Source organism: Ailuropoda melanoleuca, chromosome 18, assembly GCF_002007445.2.
Source record: "Ailuropoda melanoleuca isolate Jingjing chromosome 18, ASM200744v2, whole genome shotgun sequence".
Lineage (NCBI taxonomy): Eukaryota > Metazoa > Chordata > Mammalia > Carnivora > Ursidae > Ailuropoda > Ailuropoda melanoleuca.
Genome location: NC_048235.1, coordinates 6,878,855 through 6,896,947, shown reverse-complemented (window position 1 = coordinate 6,896,947; position 18,093 = coordinate 6,878,855). Strand labels below are relative to the sequence as shown.

At 41.5% G+C, this 18,093-nt stretch overlaps 1 protein-coding gene and 1 long non-coding RNA gene across 4 annotated transcripts; one reads left to right on the top strand and one right to left on the bottom strand.

The window, feature by feature from the left end:
• Positions 1-5,816: 5,816 nt before the first annotated feature.
• LOC117797076 lies at positions 5,817-7,993 on the bottom strand. The gene is made up of 3 exons (XR_004621926.1): positions 7,487-7,993; positions 6,365-6,439; positions 5,817-5,864 (listed from the first exon to the last, which is right to left on the bottom strand). It is a non-coding gene; the product is annotated as an uncharacterized LOC117797076 (long non-coding RNA).
• Positions 7,994-8,031: 38 nt separating this feature from the next.
• Positions 8,032-17,630, top strand: AGA (aspartylglucosaminidase). 3 transcript variants are annotated; one of them, XM_002924740.4, is made up of 9 exons: positions 8,032-8,244; positions 10,174-10,327; positions 10,873-10,985; positions 11,873-11,985; positions 13,212-13,326; positions 14,082-14,135; positions 15,016-15,115; positions 15,786-15,919; positions 17,374-17,630. In XM_002924740.4, exons 1-9 carry the CDS (start codon positions 8,118-8,120, stop codon positions 17,472-17,474), a joined length of 1,011 nt encoding a protein of 336 aa, XP_002924786.1. In that variant the 5' UTR covers positions 8,032-8,117; the 3' UTR covers positions 17,475-17,630. The 3 variants fall into 3 exon arrangements, with proteins under 3 accessions (XP_002924786.1, XP_019660982.1, XP_002924785.1); XM_019805423.2 differs by having other exon boundaries at positions 14,995-15,115; XM_002924739.4 differs by having other exon boundaries at positions 8,034-8,244; positions 14,082-14,157; positions 15,008-15,115.
• The last annotated feature ends 463 nt before the right edge of the window (positions 17,631-18,093 follow it).

Below are 18,093 nucleotides of genomic sequence, written 5' to 3'. Positions count from 1 at the left end.
AGTCCCCCATTTTCCTTTAATCTCTTATTCTCAAAAATAACCACTTTTTTATCCCAGAGGGAGCATTGCCCTTTTCCTCTCAATCTCCCACTGAGCACCACAGTCATAATTCTGAGGTTGAATGAGGTGCCTTTGATCCTGGAGATCTAAATAAGATTGGCTCAAACTCCAGATTTACACCCTGCTGAAGTCCAAAGTCTTCAAAAAGTTTCTAGAAATTTACACAGGTCTTGAATTCTCAAGGCTGCCTCAGTAGCCGACCTCTCTCTCTGTATGTGTTACTCCTATTAAGTACTACAACGACCCAGAAGTGACATCCAGAGTTCAAAACAAAAAAGGAAAGGAAAGAAAAAAAAAGGGTTGTTGAGTCTCACTGAAAAGGCCAAGTGACATTCTGGCCAATGAGAAGGAAGCAGCATTCTGTGGCAGGATCTGGGAATGCTTCTGTGTTCCTGCTAAAAAGGGTGGGCTGGGGCTGACAGCAGCCCCTCCTCCCACCCCCTGGTTGAATGTAGATCTGTCTGGAGCAACAGTAGCTGTCTTGTAACCATAAGGCAACAAATAAGTTCTGACATTTCAGAGCTACTGAATCAATGCCAGCAGTTTTTACACTTACTATTTTGTGCAAAAAAAAAAAAAAAGTAAATCTCTTTTTTTCTAAAACCACTATGTTTTCTCTTCTTTGATACAGCAAGCACTTAAAGCTGCTACAAAGTTTTAGAATCACAGTGATCATAACCCTAAACCTATGAATTTCAGGCTTCAAAGGTGTCTGATCTAAGCCTTTATTACAAGAGCCATTGGAAAACAGGGCACCTACACCAGCAAGTGCCATCAGGGGTAGAGATGCAGTGATGGGCAAGTCAGTTCAGAGTTACTTAATCCTGTGCCCAGGAGAAAATGCTAAAGATGGTGGGAGGGTCCAAGGCCCCTTCCTCGGAATGAGACTTCATGTGATATCATGCCCTCAGACCACCTGACTCCTTGAATTTGCCCAGAATACGGAGACCAGCCTAATCCCTAAATCTGCCCTGATTCTTAGGAAACCCAACTATTAGTAATAGACTGAATGAACTTAACTGCTCGCCCACTGGAGCCATGCAAGAGTCCTGAATTCCTACCCTTCACCTTCACCCATGATCTAGCGTGACACTATTTGAATTGCTACAGTCTTATCGTATAAACTCAGTGTAATGCCAGACAGATTAATTCTGAAAAATTTATATATAAAGACCTACAATTTAAAAGGCAATAGAAAACAATAAATTTCGGTTCAGTCATAAATGAATTTTATACCTCCATTAAAAGTGATGTTGTATGAGCAGTAGGGGTTTTCTGGGATGTTCAAAATATTATATTTGTTGACACAAGTGGTGATTATATGGGTGTTCATTTTATGAAAAAATCTTTAAGCCGTATATTTATGTTCTATGTGCTGTTCTAGATGTATATTATATTTCACAATATAAAGGGTTTTAAATAGTATAAAGATATTAGTGACATGCAAAGAGGTTAAAGATATCTTAAATTAAAAAGCACATTACACAACAATGTATAGAACGTCAAGATTTTTCACCGAATAGATATATCCAACATGTTAAAAGGTAGGTGATCTCCTATAAGGGTTAGCATACACAGAGATTGTTGAAGAAGATATACAGTTCTAGAACAGGAAAACATAAATACTAAATCACATGTGAGATAATCTTTTCTCACAAATCTTCATATGAACCGCTGGGAAGTGGCAGACTAGTCAGATAGGTACACACAGGATGTATCTGTTCACTGGAATATTTTTCCATTTAAATTATGATCAGCAGAAGGCTTATTTTAAAGAGTGAGAGTACTCACTGTAAGCCATCATTGTTTTAGAATTTTTGCTTTTATTGTTAAATCTCTTCATCAAAATAATCTGTGACACTAGTTAACCGTGTCAAAGCAATGTTTCAAGCAGTCAGAAGCCACCATGAAGCTTCTTCTGTTGCCCTAGGCTTTTATTATTATAATGGATCACATTCATGAAGACATCATAACATTATATACAATTGTCATAAAAAAGCAGATTACACCATGTAAAATGATCTACTATATACTTGTTATGATAACTTTATTGTCACACTGGCCTGGTATTAATACTACAAATTGAAAATCCATTGTACACAAATTATTTTGAGAAGAAGTCACTGAACAGGCCAATATTCCACTGTACGGTCTTGGTCCTATAAGTCACTAAGGTGACTTTTAAAGGTTAAAAAGTCAAAAACAAGTTTGTGACTTGAATCTGCCATTAATTTGACAAATGGCTTCAGGGGCATAAACCGGAAAAAAAAATGTTTCAGAAAGGAAGAATACTTTATTTTCTCATTTATAGAATAGTAACACTTATTTCTGTACAATAAGAGATACTCTAATTTCATCCAGAATGTACAATCATGGAGTAACGTCCAAGTGTTCCCAGATTAATGCGAAAATGGATTCAACTTAGAAACACAGTACCACAAATGCTCTAACACTAGCAGCAATCATTACTTACAGTTTGCGAAACTGACAAGAGCAAATGCCAATCAAATAAATAACTTGTATTTAGATAACCCAGATTCAGTGGGGAGTTTCTTAAAAAGAAATTATTATTTCAATGCCAAGTCACGCTTACAGCTTTGAACAAGTAGCAAAACACGGGCATGTTTCTCAAATGGATTTCACAGCATCAGTGCAAAAGCCGGAGGGGATGGCTTAGTGTTTTAAGCCTCAGATTTGAAATACCTAGACTCCCTGCAACTACAGCGTTAAATCCTCTGTGGAACCACAGCTTCAAATGCTATCAGGAGAGACTCAACTCTTCATCCCTCTGAGACTGATAAATTGAAAGCCATGAAGTTTAGAGGAAATGGAGGGGAGCCTGCAGCCTCCTGCACCCCCTCCTCACCCCACACAGGAAGACTCTATTTGTAACATCGCTTAACGTTCTGTTTGAGGCTGTCTCCTTGGTAAGACGGGAGGATAATGTTTTTAAGACATTCGGAAATCTCACAACCCAGCAATGGAACACTTATAAACATTTAAACAGAATTTTAGACAGCTCAAAGTCGATCGAAAACCTTATTTTAATTCCCATTTAAGACAGTCAAGGAAATTCTAAGTACTTACTTTAAAAATCATTATAGATATCTGGCCAACTCTTTATAATTCCTGTAGAAATTTCTGAATCACAAATTGATTTCTTTTGGCCGCTTTGTACATTCCTGAACCACCTCCTCCCTGGCATCAATTAATGGACGCTGGGTAAATTCCAATTAAACAAAAGAATTTTATTCAATCTGCATAGTACTCTACCTTTCTCTCACATCCCGGCTCTCATTCACAAAACTTTATGACAAAGAAGAACACTCTTATTTTCTCCCGGTTTCAGATAAAGAAAGGGTGCCTCAGGAAGATTAGATGAGTACACCACAGCTGACAGGTTGTTGGCCTACATTTTAAAATCTATGTCTTCAGAATCTCCTTCAGAGTTTATTCTATCCTACTGATAGTTTTAAGTAACTTCTATTTACAAACATAAATACCTTACCAAAGAAAATTATGTAATGGGGTCTAAACTTAAGTAAAAATAACATATAACTAATTCTTTTATCAGTAATGCTATATATCTCTGCTGGTATGTATAATAAATGATTTAAGAGAATGAAAAATTGGAGAGGATGCTGGGAAAACCCTGGACCATTTTTTTTTTTAAAGGTCTGATACCTAATGAATCAATTGATGTCTCTTTTCATTTAGATTTACCTCAAAATAAAGCATAAGGATCCAGTTATATGAAAACCTAAAAGTAACATGAGGGGACTTTCAAGACTAAGACTCAAACTATTCCCCAAATGTTAGTCAAAGAAAAATCAATCCAAAAGGAACCCAAATATCCACAGTATGTTAACATCTTTAAGATGGAGCTTGCAGACATGACTCTAAGTTTAGATTAACTGGACAGTGGACCCCATGGGTATTTTCATAGATGCTAGAAAGCCACCCAATAAGTCAGATTCCTCAGAGGTGGCATATTAATTAGTCTAAATACAAATACCCTTGGGGAAGCCGACCTACTGAGACCTTTTCTCAGACATTCCCACTACAGTATAATTTAGCCGTTTTTCTCCAACCAACAGATGAGTTGCATTTCTCCGTTAGGAATTTTGAGTTCAAGTAGGGAGAGAGTAGTATTGGGAAAAAAGGGTGGGATTAGTGGAGGTAACAAAGTTCAGGCTCTTTCAGCCAGAGGCAACGCAAATGACTTAACTACAAGGGAGGGCCTAGAGGCAGCAGTAGGCATGGAGACCAAATTTTCATATATTGTATTACACAATTTTTCGCTGAAGCCATGTCCTGGTTCCTGATGTAGCAAAAACACTAAGGCTCAGTTCAGGTGCTAATGAAAATTAATTCAACGCACAATGTATGTTTTCCTTGCTTTCTTATCCTTTTTCACCCCTTCTTCTAAATTTCACATGGCATTAGCTTATCCTGATTTTAGCAGCATAGATGACTTGTTCCTTCTCCAAAATCTCATAGTAGAAATTTATAACACTTTTCTTCAATTGCATCTACCATTATAATAGCACTTCCCTGCCCTGGGATACTTCTTCCAGGCTATTGTATGCTGTTTGTGTATTTGATTTCATAGCAATGAAGCCTTGAATATTTTGAAAACCTCGCAACTCCCACCAAATTAATATTTTAAAAGTCTGGATAAATTTGTAAATGCTTGTCAAAATTATTTGATTATGTGGTTTCCTTTGGCAACAGAATCAGGTATTCCAGAGGCCCAAAGGGGATTACTGGTTCATGCTGGCCCATGTGCCTAGACAACCAAACTGTCAAAATAAGCGATCTCTACCATGCATGTTGCTAAAAGCAAGGCAACAGGTCTAAAAATGAAGTTGCTTGTGCTCCGGCCTCTGTCACCAAACCAAGAGTTAATTATAGTCTTGGCTATCCCAGAAACAGAACCTTAAACCTGTCAATAAGGAATGTCCTGATCAGCTCTAGTCAGGTAATCCGCCTGATGGTCCCTGCCGATCCCAGAAAAGAAAGTAACCTTGGAATAATTAATCCACTTTTTTGCCTACTCTAATTTTCCTTGTCCCCACCCCGTTCTCCACATAGAAGTCTTTGATTCTGCACAGCTCCTCCGAGCTCCCTTCCGTCTGCTAGACTGGATACTGCCCAATTTGAATCAATTTTTGTCAAATGAACTCAAATTTTTCAATATGCCTCACTTTATCTTTTCATAGTTCTGGTGCCAGAAGAGAGAACGGAAGGACGAACAAGCAACCACGTGATGGTACCTGTAAGTCCCCCGAGCTCCGCTGCTTTCCTTGCTGCCTTTGGAGGAGCTGGGTGGGTCCTGTTGGATCGGCGGCTTTTGCATTAGGAGCCTTCAGAAACTTCATTTGAGAGCTTCTTGTTCCGGGTCAGGTCTGACTTGGAAACCAGGCTCGGTGCTCCTTAGAAACTGGACCGGGTCTGACTTGGAAACCAGGCTCGGAGCTCCTTAGAAACTGGACCGGGTCTGACTTGGAAACCAGGCTCGGAGCTCCTTAGAAACTGGACCGGGTCTAACCTGGAAACCAGGCTCGGTGCTCCTTAGAAACTGGACCGGGTCTGACTTGGAAACCAGGCTCGGTGCTCCTTAGAAATTGGACCGGGGGGGGGGGTCGCCTGGGTGGCACAGCGGTTAAGCCTCTGCCTTCGGCTCAGGGCGTGATCCCGCGTTCTGGGATCGAGCCCCACATCGGGCTCCTTTGCTATGAGCCTGCTTCTTCCTCCCCCACTCCCCCTGCTTGTGTTCCCTCTCGCGCTGGCTGTCTCTATCTCTGTCGAATAAAATTAAAAAAATAAAAAAAAAATAAAAAAAGAAATTGGACCGGGTCTGACCTGGAAACCAGGCTTGGAGCTCCTTAGAAACTGGACGGGTCTGACTTGGAAACCAGGCTGCGTCCTAAACTGGCCTTAGTGGGACTGGGTCTGGTTTAAGCTGGAGTGCGTCCAGTGGGAGGCCTTGGGTGAATAAAATTTTGTTTTAAGGTTGAACAAGCAGGTTAAACTTACCAAAAATAATCTTGAATTACAGCAGCTACAATGGAGAACTTTAAACCACTTTAGATAACCTTATTCACTTAGGAGCTGCCCTAGAATAAAAGGCGTCTCAGCGAAGCACTATCATAGAGGCGAGGCGGGAGGGAAGATAATTTTTCCTCCTCTACAGTTTCTGGGGACCAGGAGGAGGCCCCCTGGGACACTCCACTCCCTCTGCAGCCTACAGACAGAATCCTAGGAAAACTGGCAGAAGCTGGCAAAAAGCAAGAATTCTTACCAAAGTCATCTTTCCCAGATCTCCATCTGTGGTGTCTGGTTGAGAGAGGAAGGTAAAATCCTACTTTGTCCCTTCCTTTCCAAATTCAGATTGGCAGGCCAAAAAAAAAAAAAAAAAATCAAGAATTAGATCTTTGAATTGTGACACATGAATTTGCTTTTAGGAACCCACTGGCTGTCAGTCCTTTCTCCTGGGTACAGCTGCTGCCTTCTTGTCTCATTTTGTGTCTTGAGAACTTGGCTTGGCACCTGTCAGGTTTGAGCCCAAAAAATATTTCTATGCAAGAATGCAAGTTGCACTCCATTTGTGGAATAGGCCTGTGGTAGCAGTAGGCCTGTGGTCCTACTGGCTGTTGCCAGTTTTCAGGAAAGCTGTCTTTCTCCCTTTTGGTTATCTTTGAGAGTGGATCTGGATCTTGCGAGACTATTATCTTTTGCACCTTTTTTGAGGATGCCCCTTATATTTAAAGGGTTGTTCAATAAGGCCAGGAGCATATACTGCTTGTCTCAGCTGAGACCTGACAAGATATTCAAAAGGATTGTTTTTAATGTAGCTCTATGGTCAGAAGGCGGCCAAATTGGAAATTGATAATCAGAGCTTGACAGGAAGTTTTTAGGCCTTCTCCCCTTAGCTAAAATGAAGCTATGTACCTAGAGGGAAAGAAAAACATTCTGAAGCCTTTGTAGGAAGGATTTACTAAAACATTGCAAAGACACACAGCCCTAAATCTAGAACATAGTAATGTTTTGATTTCCATCTCAGTTGAAAACAGTCTCCCTGATATAAAGATGCAAATTGAGGGTAATAGAGTTGAATGGGTGGGTCAGCCAAGCAACATCAGGATGCAACCTAATTTTTGACGAATTAAATACAGCTGTACGCGTTTGCGTCTTCCAAATCAAGTCTTTACAAGAACTGTGGCTCTAGAAACAATTCAGAGGCCACCCATTCTTTTTATTAATCCCCCAAACCTCCCCTATTAGTTAAAAAGATGTAAGTTTACGTTTACAAATGAAGTTTTCCGCCATATATTGTATAGTGAGTGTATTTACTTAAAAATCGTTTTCAGAATCTTTACTATTTGTCAGTGTATCCTTTACCAACGCGAAGTCTCCGTCCTACCTTTATCCAAACATGTATTTAGCGCGGAAAGGTGTCAGGGACAAGTAGAGGGTGCGGGCACTTCGGGGAGCTCCGAAGAGTCCCAGTCTCCTCTCCTTTCAGCTCAGGGATTTACAGTGAGAGCACAACCTGCAGAAATGTGGCTGTAAGCAAGCACGCTTCACCCATATTCCATAACCACCCCAGATCTCTGAGGCCAGGGATCCCGGAGTCATTTTGAATTTGGAAATGTGTCTACTTCAACTTTTCATTTAAAGAACAGTACGAGAAAACCAAATGAAACTAGTGCTAGGGTCATGTAACCCAGGGCTGCATAATTTCATGCCAGGCTCAGTCTGCCTTTCACAACGGGCGAAAGCAATAATTCGGTTAACTACTTAAAATATGTTAAAAATTTGCGCAGGACCTAAAACAGCCCCATAGCCCTGAGCCAAAGCGCCCGCAGACCGGAAAGCTCCCGCGTTCCCGCTGCCCGAAGAGCCCGGTCTCGCGAGAGTAGAGGGAGCACTGCCCGCGCCCCGAGGGAGCTGCCGAGGGCGCGGGCTGGGCGGGGCGCCGGGGATCACGGGTTCCCCGCAGCGGGCAGCGGGCTGAGGCGTGGCCCCCACCCTTCTCTGCCGGGCGCGCGGCCATGGCGCGGAAGTCGAGCCTTCCTCTCCTTCTGGTGCCGCTCCTGCTCGGCCCAGGCCTCGTGCACGGCTCCAGCCCTCTGCCCCTGGTCCTCAACACTTGGCCTTTTAAGAATGCAACCGAAGCAGGTGCGGGGCGGCGGCCGGGAGCGGGGACTGCGCTTCGAGGGCTGGCCGGGGGGTGGCGGCCGGCCGGCTGACCCCACTGCGGGTAGGGGCGCGGGCCGGGCGGGCTGGCGCGGGCCTGGGCCAGCTCTTCCGCAGCCTCAGCCCCCAGGCCCCCTTGCACCGCGGCGTCTCTTGCAGGACATTCTGAGCCCTGCCTGCCACTGCTGCTTTTCAGATCCTCAGCACGTCACGATCCGCCCTTTCTTCAGCCCCGCGCCGACTTGTTTTCCACCCTGTTGCTGACCTACAAGCACTTAGGGCCTTCCTGCTCACACTCTTCCGGGGGCGCCTACCGCCGTCTTGCCTGACATCCCTTCTCTCACGGGGACTGTCTCTTGTCATCTCTCCACCTCTCTGACCCCTCGGTTCTCCCCAGTATTCGAACTCAACTGCAGCTTTGCAAACGGCTATTATTTTCCCAAAGCATACATAGGCTTTTTACATTTACTTTTTGTTGTTGTTACATACTGACATTATGTATTCGCCCCTGGAATAGAATTTCAGTCTTGGTTGGCTGTTAAAATCATCTGTATAGCTTCTTTATAAATACCCGTGTCTGAGTCCTACCTCCTGAGATTTTCATTTAACTGCTGGAAACAGGACTTCTGTGTTGTGTTGTTTTGTTAAAGCTTTCTAAGTGATTTTGATTTGCAGCCAAAATTGAAAACCACTTACCTATCACCTCTTTCAGGAAGCCTTCCTTGATTTACTGCCCTTATGCCCAATCTGAGTTAGGTGCCTGTGTTCTGTGCTTTGACTCAATCCTGCACATACCATGATCTTGTCATTTATTCATGTATCTTTGTCTCATTCATTCCAAGACCTTCTACCCCAGGGGTAATTTCAGACTCCTCCCCCATCTGAGGCTGCTAGTAAAATTTACTGGGGGCAGAATTGGCTCCAGAATTGGTGGAGCTAAGTGTATGTTACAGGCAGGGCATATGATTCAGAGAAGTGAGAAAACAAGGCTGTGAGAAAGAAATTGCCAGTGAGGAGGAGACAGAACAGGAAGTGCAGTGGCCAAGGCAGGGGACATATAAAGGATGCCTGTAGTGAAAGGGGAACTTCTTGAAATACACCTGCAAGCCTGTAGGTCCAGTAGTAATACTTAAAATTACCAGTAATAGCACCTTACCTTCAAAGAATTCTAATTTTATTAATGAAGACTTTGACCACCAAAGATCTTTTTTTTTCTTTTTTTCCTTCTCAGTGTATGGGACTCCACAGAACAAAGTACTGCTAAAATCATGGCCACTGGAGCCAAAATGGCTTTTGAATCCTGGCTCTGCTACCTACCAGTTGTGTGACCTTGAACACGTTACTTAACCTCTCTGGGTCTGCTTCCTCCTATTTAAAATGAGGATAATAACTGTACAGGACTTACCTGAAAAGCTGTTCTGCAGATTAGAGGATGAAGCCATGCCATGCGAAGCCCACGTTGTCATATGCTGTTAGGGTGTGGTTATTGACACTTGCTGTGATTGATGTTACCTCAATAAAAGTACCAGTTGTATATATTTTTAATAATCTAATGATACAGAAGAAATTTATAAGACTATGATTTAATGAATTTTCAACTTCTTTTTAGTGGCTTCACTTATAAAGTTGAAGGAGAGAAGACATTTCTTACACAGCATAGAAATATTAGCAAGTAAAAAACACCCCTCACTTTATATCAGTAGCCAAAGTCTTTAAATTCTTTACCATAAATAGATGCATTATATAGTTTTGTCTACATCCTTCGTGGCGCTTACTAAGCTAAAATTCTGTTTAACTTAGAGTAAATGTGATTTTTTTTTTATATGAGTTCTTAAAATGTTTCTGGTTTGTTGCATTTGGCACTGAAAAAAAAAAAAATATCAACCAGCGCTCCTGGGATTTGATTAACAGCGTGGCAGACATTAGCATCTGGAGGCTCCACCCTGGATGCAGTTGAGCAGGGCTGTGCCGTGTGTGAGAGGGAGCAGTGTGACGGCACCGTGGGCTTTGGAGGGAGTCCCGATGAGCTTGGAGAAACCACGCTGGATGCCATGATCATGGACGGGTAAGAACACGGATCAACCTTCTACTGAAAGCAAGACAGAGGCTTGTGTAAGCTTTGTCAGGTCAAAACCCCTAGCTTATAGTACCTGGCCTTTCCAAACACAAGGAGTTTCCCTCTCCATTAAGAGGAAATCATCATCATAATAGAAATATCACATAGAAGTAAGTAGTCTCCTTAGGACACACAAAATCCCAAGCTACAAAAGATGTCTGCCCTGGTAAACCATCGCTGACCTGCCATCCATATAAGCTGTGGTTTGCATGACCCGAAGCCTTAAAACCCCTTTTGGAAGCCACGTTTCAAATAAGTCAGGAGGAACTAAGAATGGCAGTGCTGTTGGAGTATGTGGCAGATTGATTCGTTGTTCGTTCCTTAATCTTTCTGCTTGTGGGAATTTGTATGAAATTCCTGCACATGCTGTCGTGTGTGCGTTCAGACAGTGGCGTTTATCCTACAAAACTATTGCTTGGAGTAAACCAATATTGTTTTTATCTTTGAACCTGCGAAAGTACCTTAATCAATCCTATGCCCTTTTTTTCTTGCAGCACTACTATGAACGTAGGAGCGGTAGGAGGTCTCAGGAGAATTAAAAATGCGATTGGTGTGGCTCGGAAAGTGCTGGAACATACAGCACACACGCTGTTAGTGGGAGAGTCAGGTATATTTTTACTACACTGAAGCTTTATCTAGCCCTCTGTCTCCGTTCCTCACCGTGAAAAAATAAAATCGATTAAAGCCTACCCAAGTTCAAATTCCAGCCGTTTTACTTAATATCTGTTTACCATCAGGGAGGTTACTTAACTTCCAGATTCACACTTTCTTCATCTTTAAAATACGATTTAAAAAAAACTAGTTCATTTTCTATAGATCAGTAATTGCCGGACCAAAGCATGAGCCGGTAGCATTTCCCTCCCTGAATTTGTTATGTTGGTGAGAGACCACAGAGCATTCTTCTCATCCGAAGGTGGGTGCCAGAGTAGTTTTGCTGTGGCAGCATCGCTTGCTTGAACGTTATAGACCAAAAATCACACAGTGATCTATAATCAAAAATTCTTTTTAATGATGAATTCGTTAATAATTCCACAGTTAGGCCTCCTTCAGGTTTGCCAAAAGACGGAATTAAAAACTGCCTGACAAGCAAAAGGATCTGTTACTCATGCTTGGAGTCCAGTTGACCCTTTATTTGGTGTCTCATCACTGGGCATTGTGCCCTAGTGAGAACAGTCAGATTCTTGCTTGGTGAGGGGGTGTACAAGAAGGGAGATTGTGAAGGGAGACGGAAAAGACAACTGAGAACTGTCACAATATACACCCCAAGGGTCTCAAGCAGATCAGATTTAGGAAGGACACGTGCCAGTTGAGATTTAGAAACTGATGACCTTAAAACTGTTTGTGTCTGAATATTCTTCTCAAAGTCGTTACGTGCCCCCGGGATGGTGTACCCCACTTGAGAGACCACTGACCAGGAATACTTCCTCTACGTGTATTTTATTTAGAAGGCAATGTTCAACTAAGTTACAATTTTCCTTTCTTCCTAATCTCCAGCCACCACGTTTGCTGAAAGTATGGGGTTTATCAGTGAGGACTTATCTACCGATACCTCTCGAGCCCTGCATTCGGACTGGCTTGCTCGGAATTGCCAGCCAAATTACTGGAGGGTACGTAGACACAATTTTTAAAAGTAAATCACTAGAAAATATGAAGCAATATCCCGTCTGCTCTCTGTCGGTTACCTGTTGCCTAAAGTGCTGGTTATCACCCTGGGTGCACTGGAGAACCAACAATTTAGGTCGACTCCTTGGGCGTGGATGTTCAGGAAGGCACCTTAGCTGCTTCTCATGCACGTACGTCCGTGGTGAAACAGATCCTCGTAGCAGTTCTCCAGCAGGGACCGCTGTGCTGTGGGCAAGAGGGGGTGGCCTCGGTCAGAACTGCTCTGTATTTCCTTGCAACAAAAGGTTCCAAGTCTAAAAAAATCAAAGTTTGGAAACCATTTGTCCAAAATATTTCTTATATTTTATATGTGTGAGGCATACCATTTCTTGCCTTTATGGACTGGATCTGTACAATTAGGTGGCTGGTATGTTAGTGGTGGGATTATTTATCTTTAAATCAGTGAGACTTTTAGCATAAATCAGATTGTCTTTGCCATCCAGAACCCTTCTGTGGACTACCTTAGTCTCTCATCTGTTTCTTCTCCCAAATCCTAATTACCTTTGAGTAACCATTGAGTCTCTGGGGTTAGCATTTGAAAGAGGCTACTGTATAAAACTGGATCGGGGGAGGCAGCAAGTGCAGTAATGAGTAAGACCCAAGTAGTAGGTTTCCTGGTTAACTACTAATCCATATGCACAACCTAAATTTATTTATGAATTTGTATCATTTTCTCATATCTTTAAATCCACAGAGGAATCTGAGTACAACTTAGAATATGTTCACATGAACCTAGCTTTGAAATAAAGAGGGTTTTAAAATAGATTTTGCTTTAAATCTCAGAATTCTTCTTTGGCCCCAGAAAACAAATTCTGAAATTTAAAGGTCAGGCTGTGTACCTAATTCCTTTGAGGATTAAGATCTAATACAAAAATCTTCATTTATAGCTGCCATTATGCGGAGAATTTCAGCCATATAAAGAGAAAAATCGGGGATCTTTTCCAGACAATATAGGCGTCTATTCGATATTATGTAATTCTGAGATTAGACTAGGTATTAAATAAAATTACATCCTTCTGTTCACATAAGACTTAGCTAATCTTTGAATTCGTACCTTTCAGTTACCAGACATCTTTTGGTTTTTTTGCTAATGTTTCATCATTGTATGTGACTACTTGCCAGTTTCTAAAATGAACCTTTCTAAAAACTGAATCTTAAATCTTGTTCACAGAATGTTGTACCAGATCCTTCAAAATACTGTGGACCTTACAAACCACCTAGTATCTTAAAGCAAGGCGGTCCTACCCATAAAGAAACAGGAGATAATTACGGTCATGATACAATTGGTATATAATTTTTTATATAATTTTTATGGTTAAAGTTCAGCCATTTTTAATTGCCTTTCTGTAGTTCTTAACTTCTTCATCTCTATTTGTGCCAGAAGGTGATTTTAACTATTTTCACTGCCAAGTAAGGCCATATATGCAGATGTGGGTGCACACAGACACACAGACACACACACTTTCTTTCCGTTGTATCTATATACATTTAGGTAAATTACACAAGGCCCCTAGAATCTAGTGATTAGCCACTTATAGATTTTTAATCTTTATTTTAAAAGGGTTTTTTTAAAGTTTTTATTCATTTAAGTAATCTCTACACCAACATAGAGCTCGAACTCATGACCCTTGGATCAAGAGTCCCATGCTCTTCTGACTGAGCCAGCCAGGCGCCCGTTTGATATGTAGTTTTTTAAATAATTTTATGTTGTTTGCCACATTCAAGCTGTCATGTTGAAAATTTCTATTATTCTATGTCAATGACTTTCTCTGGAATTACCTTTGAAAGGTAACTGAGCAGTTAAAGTCTGAGTAAGGATATGGAAAGTCTGCCAAATGGTGCTATGACACTGGGTTCTGAAACAGTACAAATTAGGCAAGTGGTACAATTTTCAGCATTCCTGAGCTTCCTGTTTTCTCCTACCCAAAATTATTGAATGAGGATATTTATATTACCAGCTTCTCAAGTATCTGTTTGTATTTGAGGTAAACCTCACAGCTGACACCTACAATGATTTTTTTTTTTTTTTTTTAACCTCTAGGTATGGTCGTAGTCCATAAGATGGGACGTACTGCTGCTGGCACATCTACAAATGGTATAAAATTCAAAATACATGGGTTAGTGTTTCTAAAAGAACAGATCTTACAAATACGTTTTGAGTATAAACCAGCATGTGCAAGGTGCTAATGAGAGATGCAAAAAGTAAAGCACAACCCCACCGTCACCGCTGAGATAAATAAATGTGAAAGCAAATAAATGCATATCTGCTAAGTCCCAAAGGCGTGGGCATTGCAGCCAGCGCAGTGGAGCTCAGTGATGGTGGAGGTGGTCTGAGTGGGGAGAGGCCAGCAGAGAGACCCTGGGGCCGAGCCTCAGGAAGGGAAGGAAGCATCTGGACTAAGGCATGCACGGGCCTGGGACAGCACATGCTCGGGTTTAGAGCTCCCACCAGCTGGAAGAGAAATTGCATGAATGTCCGGTGCCAGGGCAGGGAAGACCGGAGCCACATTGCAGGGGATCCTGAGTCAGTTTAAGGATTTCTGAATTTTATTTTAAAATAGTAGAAAAACACCCAAGGTTTATTACAAGGAAGAACCTTGGTAACATGTTGGCACATGAGAGAGGAAGCAGGGATAGATTGTAGCTGAGGAAAACCAATTGGAACCTATTGAGATAGTCCAGAAATTCGATGGTAAAGGATGGTAGAATTGAATAGTCACTGTAAGAATCTGTGCCATCTTGACATCTAACCAGCCAGCATCTTATTCTTATATCAACTAAGGTTTGTGGAAACCTTCGTTGAAAAACTAATGGAAATCTTTGCTCTCTGTTCTAATAAAGAATTTACTTAAAACAATCATCAGTGGCTATATAGAAACCTCCCCCATTGTTGAAACATCTCATAAAATACTATGCCATTCACACTTGATTTCCTGTCCTAAATTTTTGTGCTGTGCCCTCACAAAGTCGAGTAGGAGATTCGCCAGTCCCGGGAGCTGGTGCGTACGCAGATGACAGCGCGGGGGCGGCTGCAGCCACTGGTGATGGTGACATACTGATGCGCTTTCTACCAAGGTGTGACTTCTCCCACAGAGGAGCCTTCGAGGTCTTTACAGGAGAGGGTGTCTGTCAGACAGAAATAACTGTTTGTGCCAGGCCATCTGATTCTGTGTGTACAGAGCTTTCTAGAAATTCTGCTTCCATACCCTTCACCTCTGTCATTTTTGATGGCAATAATTTGTCATCATCGTCCTCTGAAATAGAATATTTATTTACTTCACAGATGAGAATACTTATGATGTATTTAAATAATTTATGCGGGGCCACTGAGTAAAGGAACTGTGATAAAAGTAGGAAAGGCAGTCACTGTGTACAATTAATTACGGAAAGATGATCATTACAACTGGATGTCTTGCACATGCCCACTATTTCCCCCATTAATTGTAGCCCCATTTCTTATTTAAACATAAGCTCTGTTCTTGAGGACTTCTGGCCATTATTACTAAGTGACAGTTATTCAACTAGAGACAGAAGTCCTCATTTGAAATGAAGGGCAGATGAGTTGAAAAGATAGACGTCGTATCAAGGTTTGCTTGCCTTCATGTTGATGCTTTCACAGGAGTTACTTCTCTTACGTATCTTATCAAATGTGACAGTTCTGATGGTTTCAGGTTTTTAACTTCAAGTAACAAATTTGGACTCTGTTGACTCTGTGATACTAAAGTTCTTCCTCTATTTAAATCAGCTACCAGGCTGTAGAATATATGAGAAGAGGAGAGGATCCAACCGTAGCTTGCCAGAAAGTGATTTCCAGAATTCAGAAGTATTTTCCAAATTTCTTTGGGGCCGTGATATGTGCCAATGTGACTGGAAGTTACGGTAAGTTTTATTTGGAATTTGTATTTGCATGAACTTGTAAATGTTGTTGAAAACATTCACTTTAAAATATTATAGTATATTTTGCTCCTATGCAATGAAAACAGGGAGTTTATCAAGTAGGTATTGGGTCCATGGTAATTGTTGATCTGTCAGGACCCCCATAGTGTTTAAATATACCTAACCGCCTCCCCCCCGCCGGCTGACTGCAGGTACTTAGGACCCAGTGTTTGGCTCGCAGTTCTTATCTTTGACATGGGTCCGCCACGAAGTTCAGCTTCAACTCCAACTCCGGTGCCTGCTGACATGGGCTACTCTAGTCAGACGCTTTTATTAATTAGAGGTCGATAGGGACAAATTATCTTCCCTGCTTCTTTTCCATTTATTATGTTAATGTCTCAGTCATTTAGATCTTCTTGGGGCTCCAAGGTACAAAATGTATTACTAATTAGTAAACCAAAGAAGTTGGAAGAATTATTTTTGCACTGCATTTGAAGCATGTCCTTTGCTTCATTTACTTTCTACATGAGCCTATCACAGTTTCAAAGTGTTTCAAGATCAACCACTGCTGCTTCTCATTAGTGAATTTTCAGATGAGGAAGATATACAGCTTACTGATCAATATAACTTATTAGGTTAGACTGCTTATTATTGTCCTTTGATCTTTTACTTCCCACAGTACTGTATTTGAAAAATTTGTTTGAGGAATTCCTTATTCTTTTTTAAGTACTGAGATACCAAAGTCAATAAAAGTGATGGGAGGAGGGGAGGCTTTATGTTTAAACTAAGTCAGTTTGATTGATTCCATTTTACAAAATAAACTTTAGAAGGCTCAAAGTTGGATTTAACAAGATGTAAAAATGACAATTATATAATTGTAGATGAATTTAAAATTGACTGGTTCTCTAAAGCAGTGGCATTAGAAGGGGACTGTGCAGGTGTTTGGGCAGGGGAGGAGACCCCCATTGCCACAGTTGGGGAGGGCAGCAGGAAACTGCCTCAGTAAGGTGAACTGGATTGGACACAGAGTATCTTGACAAATAGCTCTTCCTGTGCGAGAAGAACAGAAAAGAACAGGGAGCAAGGGGAGGGGAGGATTAGGGCTGAATGATGGGCATGTCTCAGTGGCTAGGGAAATAAAATTTTTAGCACTTGCCTAAATTATGTTTACTAAGAAAAGGAGATGAAACCAGCATAAAGTCATGGTAGCAAAGACAGCATTGTGTATACAAGCAGAAAATTGGCCTGTATTCTGAGGTTTGAAGAAATGGCTCCCCCCCCACCATTCTTTCCTCTCATGGCCAGTCAACTTATCAGTACTGAGCGTGCTTCCCTGTGGCTCAGTTAACTTCAGGTCCAGGACAGCCAGCAGCCAGGCGAAGAAGCTGTTTCTGTATTGGTTGTAAAGATGTGCATTCTCTGTTTACCCAGATGACTTTGTCTTTTCTTGGCCCCAGGTGCTGCTTGCAGTAAACTTCCCACATTCACTCAGTTCACTTTCATGGTTTATAATTCTCTAAAAAATCAGCCAACTGAAGAAAAAGTGGACTGCATCTAATCCATCTTTTCCGTCAGCATCTATATTTAAAGAAGAAAGAAACAAAGGCTGAAAAGGTTACTATCATCGTATCCTATGCTTCGTGCATTCTACCTTCTTTGTGTAAAATAAGCACAAAAATAAATGTGTGCTGAAGTAACACTTTCCCTTTCTATATCGGACATGGTTCTTATGATCTTTTTATGTAAGCCTTGTACATCCCCTGAACATGAAGATGTATGCGTGTATTTTGTATAAGTTTAAATTTTAAGTGATATTTGGATTTCTGCTCAGCATTTCAAGACATTGCTACTCCGGGATTTATTTCCACAGTGATGTATTAAGGACAAAGGAAATAATGTGTATTTGGTTACTTAAAATAATTAGAGGGTCTAAGTTTTCTTAGACCCAAAGAACAAAATAACGATGAGTCACAGCATGATTAGTCCTGATTCAGTTTCATTACCTTACAATGAGGCATCTCTTATCACTGATTATCAGTTTTACATAATGCTCCCTACCACTTTGAAGAGGAAAGAATGCCATTAACAGTAAAGGCGGGGGGCGCCTGGGTGGCACAGCGGTTGGGCGTCTGCCTTCGGCTCAGGGCGTGATCCCGGAGTTGTGGGATCGAGCCCCA